Source organism: Manacus vitellinus, unplaced genomic scaffold (genome assembly GCF_001715985.3).
Source record: "Manacus vitellinus isolate BGI_N305 unplaced genomic scaffold, ASM171598v3 scaffold_75_pilon, whole genome shotgun sequence".
Lineage (NCBI taxonomy): Eukaryota > Metazoa > Chordata > Aves > Passeriformes > Pipridae > Manacus > Manacus vitellinus.
This window is the reverse complement of record NW_021940789.1, coordinates 489,108-495,723: the sequence shown is the minus strand read 5'-3', so window position 1 is coordinate 495,723 and position 6,616 is coordinate 489,108. Positions and strand designations below refer to the sequence as shown.

The following is a 6,616-nucleotide window of genomic DNA, read 5'->3' as shown; positions in this document are numbered from 1 at the left end:
TTGCCTAAAATGGTCAATGCCTGGCCTTTGCCATGAGCTGTTTTGGGATTTATTAGGGTTCCTTGGGAGTTCAAGGCTTTAAAAGGACTTTTCCAGCCAGAATCCGTGGGTAAGCCAGTGTTAGCAATAGATTATGAAACGGGCCTTTTAATTGTTTTCGTGTAGCCCTTGTTTATTTTGCTTTTTCTTTTACTTTGAAACTGACTGAAAAACAAGAGCCCTCGGGTTCGATGTTCTTGGCACTGCAGATTTCATGTGCTAAAGAACATTTTCACGTATTTTAAAACTCGCGTTTCTTAATTGACTTTTGCAAGTGTGGGACCGTATCCATTGGAATCTGGGATCTTGGGAGAAAGGGACCATTTGTGTTTGATCTGTGGAGCTCTAACAACACAAGCATCAGCAAGAACAGCTGGGCACTGCTGGTGTTTGGGGGCTCTGGGCGAGACCCGGGGAGCTGGGATGGGAAATAAAGAGAATTTACGCCGAGTTTGGTGTGAAAGGGAGATTTTCATCCTGGAAGGAAAAAAAAACCCTGTAATAATTACAAGGAACCCGATGAGTTTTAACTGAAACTGTGATGAAAATGGATTCTTTTAGGCTTTATAAAGGAATTTTTCCAACTGCTTTTCCTGCAGCGGTGGCGGCGGCCGCGGCCTCGGCCAACGGCGCGGCGGGAGGGCTGGCAGGGACAACCAACGGACCATTCCGGCCTCTGGGGACGCAGCAGCCCCAGCCCCAGCCCCAGCAGCAGCCCACCAACAACCTGGCCTCCAGCTCCTTCTATGGCAACAACTCCCTGAGCAGCAATTCCCAGAGCAGCTCCCTCTTCTCTCAGGGCTCTGCCCAGCCTGCCAACACCTCCCTGGGCTTCGGCAGCAGCAGCTCCCTGGGGGCCACGCTGGGCTCTGCACTGGGAGGATTTGGGACAGCAGGTAAGGACAGCAGCTGCTTCCAGGGGGAAGGGAGAGCAGCAGGGAGCCCTGAGCAGGCTGGGAATCCACTGGAGCTGCTGCTCCGAGCTCCTGAGCTGAGCTCCCCTCATCCATCCAAGGCTAAGTGGAAATCTTCCTCCAGGGACGACTTAGGGCTTTGAAAATCTGCAGCACTTTCTGGTGAAAGTTCTTTTAGTGGATGATAATTAGAAGCACAGTAATTAACTGTGTTTGTTATGCACATTACCAGTTGGCCCCTTGTTAAGTATTTTTTCCCTGCCTGTGCTTGGTGGGGATACTGGACTGGCAGGAATTGGCTCCAGAGGAGTGTATCCTCCCCTGTGCTGTCTCTTACCTCGGAATAAAGGCTAAGAAGCTTCTCAGGATTTTAAAAAGCTGATCTGAGGTGGTTTCCATGCCTTGTTCTGGGAAGTGTGTCCATCATACACCAAAAGAATCATATATTGTGGTTGCAATAAACGTCCCATCCGTGGTCTGAGTTGGTTTTAGGCAGTTGGAGACCGAGATTTCTTTCAGACCCAAACCAGACCAAACCAGGGAGATGTCTGTGGGTTGGGGGTTGTGTTTTGTTTTGGGTTTTTTTTTCCTTAGGTTTGTTTTTTTTTTGAAGTGGAACAATTGTTTTAATTACTGCTGTTCTCAGGGCAGTAATTATGTCATGAACTTCCCTGCTTTCATCAGTGTGAAGGACTAGTTCAAACAGGCCTTTGGAGCTGCTCCATCAGAGCAGGCTGAGGAACATGCAGTCACTACATAGAATAACAGTTTTAAATAAAAACTTACTCTAAATATTTTTCTTAAGCCCAGCCTGAGAATTTGAACCATCTTGGTTTGAGGTAAACACAGCATTTGCCTCTTTCACCTCAGTTTATTTAATTAATTGAAATCCATTACTGGTTTGCTCAGTGCCAAGATTCACAAACTTATTTTCCCTCAATCAATGAATAAAACTGTGATCCTGCTGCTTCTAGAGCTCGTGTGCAGTCATGAAAAATGATTAGTTCATTGCAGTTAACAATTTCACTATTTATTAAACAAGATTTTAATGCAAAATTGATTTTTTTCCCCTCAAGTTGACAGTGCATTTAAAGAATTTGTATTTGCCTATCAAGGCAGCTCTTAAAAACCATTGGGTTTGTGTGTTAAATTGAATTCTGATTTCCATCTCCATAAAGCTTGGGGCAAACAGGAGCTGTTTTCTAATCTAATGAAGGATGAGCACAAGGATTGCAGGTAAATGTACACAAAGCTGGACGTGCTCTTAAATAAACACTGATAAAATCTCATGTTGGCTTTGTTTTAGCTCTAATGGCCGAGAACAAACACGAGGCAGTGCTTGTAGGGTGATCTAATATCTGGTGTTAAACTGAGTGATGTTCTTAGGGAAAAAAACCTGGAGGAATCCAAAACTTCTCCTGAAGGTCCAGAAGTGCTCAGTGTTTGTGTCCAAAACTGTGGTCACTTACATTAGGTAGATTTTTAATCTTTTGATCCCGTAGATGTTTTGGAGCTGTGTTTTTTCACGTGTTCTCTCAGTATAAAACCTTACAGAGCTAGAAGTGCAAAGGCAGGATCTCAGCTGGTTTTTTTAAGCCAAGAGTTTCTGCTTGATCATTAGTAACGTGGGTTTAACGAATGCATTTCACCTGGGTGCTTTGCAACACCTTTAGGAGAACAGGTGGAGCTGTTCAGGTGTCTCAGGCAGCTCGTTGGCATCACCAGTTCTCCTCTTTTCCCTCTTTCCAGTAGCAAACTCCAACACGGGCAGCGGCTCCCGCCGGGACTCGCTGACGGGGAGCAGTGACCTGTACAAGAGGACATCGAGCAGTTTGACCCCCATAGGACACAGTTTTTACAATGGCCTTGGCTTCTCCTCCTCTCCTGGCCCTGTGGGAATGCCTCTGCCCAGCCAAGGACCCGGCCACTCCCAGACTCCTCCACCTTCCTTATCTTCACATGGATCATCTTCCAGTCTAAACCTGGGTAAGAGATGTTGGCCCAGTCCCTGCTCTGCTGTCCTTGCCATGCTGGGGGGGATTCCTGCTGCCCTCAGTCCCTGGTTTTTTGCACAAGGAGGAGGTGAAACACCGAAGCAGGAGTTGTGTAGGATCACAGAAATCACTTAGGTGGGAAAAGACCTTTAATACCGAGTCCAGCCCTCGAGGTGTGTTTGTCCCTTGCAGTAATTCCTCAGGGAACAGGAGGTTTCTGCTTTGCCTCCTTGTTCCCTCAGCTCAAAACTATGGATAACGCTTCCAAGGGTTTGAAGAACAGGTTTTTCCTGCACAGATCTTGGTAACAGCACCAGTTGCTTATTGAGTAGAATAGGGAGGGCTGAGCCTTCAGCTTAAATAGTTCTAAATGTGATGTTTTAAAATACCCGTTAGATTTACAGCAATAATGAGCTTGAAATACAGTCTCTCCTTTTAACTAATATTATCTGGAGCAGTGCTCAGCTTTTAGCTGAGGATTTGGGGAGTTTCCTTTGAAAAATTCCCCATCAATGTGGCCTTTTCAAAAAGCCCATTTTAGTGCCAGGGAGAAATCCTCTTAATTTTGGTCAGATACATGACTTGACACCAGCTGCACCTTCTGGAAGAGCTTCTGGCCCAGAGCTCTTACATTAAATAAATCTTTCAGATAAATAAAGCAGATATTAAATAATAAAGCAGTGCTCATCTGAACCTCCTGAAGCGTTATTTCCTCATAAATAACCAAAATAGGTTATTTGTTGCACCTGCACCAGGTAATTTAGCATTTGCTAAAAAAAAACCCACTTTTTTTTTTGGTTCTGTCATGTGTCTGCTGGATTTAACAAAACTTTTGGTTATCAAACCAGTTCTCCAGGCACATACACACCCAGCAAACACTGTATTTATCATGTTTATTACATGCACGTGTGATAAATTTGATGCTGGCTATAGTTTAGCTGGAATAGGAATAAATGTGATTTCTTTGAGATCAGATTTAGATTTACCATCGTGCTTGTTCAGAGCTTTCATAGAACTGGAGGGGTTTTAGCTTTATTTATGCAGCTGTTCAGTCCTTGGGCTGACAGGTAAATAGCCACAATAAATCAGTGCTGAGGAGGGACCAGATTCCACATCTGGCACTTGGAAAAAAATCCATTGCCCCTGCAGCAAACAAAAGAGTGAATCTTAAAAACTGGATCAGAGAAAGGTTGATCTGATTGGGTGCAAACTCTGGACAGAAATTGGAGTTAACACTCATACAGATGGGTTGTGCCCCAGAGGGTCAGTGTGGGGTTTCCCACCTCCCCAAAATACTCCTCCCCTTGGAGCCAGGATCCCTCCATGGCTGACTCTGTGCTTGGTGACACTGCAAGTGAAATCTCACCTGGAATAGCTCTGAATTTGGGGGGGTTTCACCTTAAAATCCGTGAAAGATCATTTTACTTTCCTTAAGTTTCTCTTTCACCTGCAGTGGAGCACAGTGGGAAGTGGAGTTGGAGTTTCCTTCGGTTCTAAAATAAGGTTTGATACTTCCATAGGGGAAGAAAAGGCTCTGAGGAGACCTGAGAGCCCCTGGCAGGGCCTAAAGGGGCTCCAGGAGAGCTGGAGAGGGACTGGGGACAAGGGATGGAGGGACAGGACACAGGGAATGGCTTCCCACTGCCAGAGGGCAGGGATAGATGGGATGTTGGGAAGGAATTCCTTTCTGTGAGGGTGGGGAGGTCCTGGCATAGGATGCCCAGAGGAGCTGTGGCTGCCCCTGGAAGTGTCCAAGGCCAGGTTGGAGCAACCTGGGCTAGTGGAAGGTGTCCCTGCCCATGGCAGGGGTGGGATGAGATCATCTTTAAGGTCCCTTCCAACCCAAACCACTCCATGATTCTATGACAGCACATTGTTCTTCCTTATGAGAGACTCCTTTTCCATTTGGGAGTGATACCAGCAGTAGTTTGTGATCAGGAGGATGAGGGTGATTTCTAAATATCTCAAACTGAAGGGACAGATGGGAACACCCAAATGTGTTGTTTGCACAAAGGAAAATATGAGCAGTGGGGTTCAGAACCACGTCCTGCCTGGGCTGTGTGGGGGGAGACAACCTGGGGGAGGCACTTCAAAAACTCTGATTTCAGGGTTACACGGTGACATAAAGTTGGCATTAAACCTGGCTTGGAATCAGCAAATCCCTGGTTAAATGCAGTGTGAGTTGTGGGTTTGACTTTGTCGTGTCTCATGGTGTGTGAGTCAATCACTCCTTGGGTTGGTGATGTGTGGAAAGATCCAACTCTGGCTCCTGTGACTCCCTGAAAGCTCAGAGTTGTGAAAAATGGTGTGGATTTATCAAGCTGAGGGGTTTTTTCTGGTGCTGTAAAGTGACCTTGTGAAGTGTCTGGGCAATCACAAGTATCTGAAATAACCACACAGGCAGTTCTTACAGAAAGAGCTGCTGGAGGAGGAGAGCTGAGCTAAATCTGTGCCTGATATTCCAAGGTGGATTCAGTGCTCAGCTGTGCATGGGAGTAAATACTCACCTTTGGGTGCTAAAGGCAGCAGGGGCTTTGCTTCCCCAGCACTGATCACAGAGATTATAAATTACTAAATGTGTGGGGGTTTAATTATTACATTTATTGCTGGACAGGTTACATTGGATCATGGAGTGCCAGGACAAGGGGGAATGGCTTCCCACTGCCAGAGAGCAGAGTTAGATGGGATATTGGGAAAGAATCCTTCCCTGGGAGGGTGGGCAGGCCCTGGCACAGGTTGCCCAGAGAAGCTGTGGCTGCCCCTGGATCCCTGGAAGTGTCCAAGGCCAGGTTGGAGCAACCTGGGCTGGTGGGAGGTGTCCCTCCCCATGGCAGGGGGTGGAACTGGGTGATCTTTGAGATCCCTTCCAGCCCAAACCATTCCAGGATTCTCTGCAGTGCCACAAGCAGATTTTGTCAACCCTTCTGTGTGTGGCTGGTGTGGTCCCAATAAACTGGGGCTGGATGTGTCTGGCTCTGGGTTTCCCAGTTTGGAATGGGGAGCAGTAGATAAGTAAGGATTTTAATGCTGTGATATTCTTGCAGGAACTGCTCGAGTGAGAGCTGCCCCATCCTGTAGTCAGCCTGTCACTTAAAAGGCAGGATCAGTGTGAGAAAAAGGATACAGATGGGGGAAATTAGGGATATTTTGGGAAAACTGGCTGAGGAGTTGATAACCAGTTGGCTGTGACCCCCTGGAAGGGCTGTGGGGCTGCCAGGGGGACAGGTTGGGGCAGTGCCCTGGGGGTCCCTCTGCAGGGACAGCAGCAGGGCTGGCTGCTCCCCCTGTGTTCCCACAGAGCCATCTTCTCATCTTCCCTGTTCCCCATTGTTCTCACATTCCTCATTACAGCAACTCCTGTGTTGCAGAGGAATTTCAGGGCCTTATAAAAGTCTTGCTCAAAAAGTGCTTTGTCTTCATACAGCAGCTTTAGTGTTGCTTCCCCTTTGATTTCTTTCTGCCTCATCCTCTCATTGTGCCTTTTTCCCCACTGGAATCAGGAATTTTTCCAGGTTAATGTCTGTCCCCAGTGTCCCAGCAAGCCCTGAGAAGAGTTACCAGTTCAGAATAGGAACTGCTCAAAAGCCATGAGTGAATATCAGTTGTGTGTCCACCCTGGAGTCTCCAGCAGAACCTGTGCCCCTTGTTCTTCCCCAAATACAGATTTTT

At 46.9% G+C, this 6,616-nt stretch overlaps 1 protein-coding gene across 1 annotated transcript in view; it reads left to right on the top strand.

The window, feature by feature from the left end:
• The window catches only part of PUM1 (pumilio RNA binding family member 1), a 53,721-nt gene that overhangs the window by 28,771 nt on the left and 18,334 nt on the right, over nucleotides 1–6,616 (top strand). Inside the window, exons 10-11 of the mRNA XM_029964594.1 lie at nucleotides 639–935; nucleotides 2,703–3,059. Of these exons, the coding sequence (XP_029820454.1) occupies nucleotides 639–935; nucleotides 2,703–3,059 (654 nt within the window). The remainder of the gene's footprint in view (nucleotides 1–638; nucleotides 936–2,702; nucleotides 3,060–6,616) is intronic.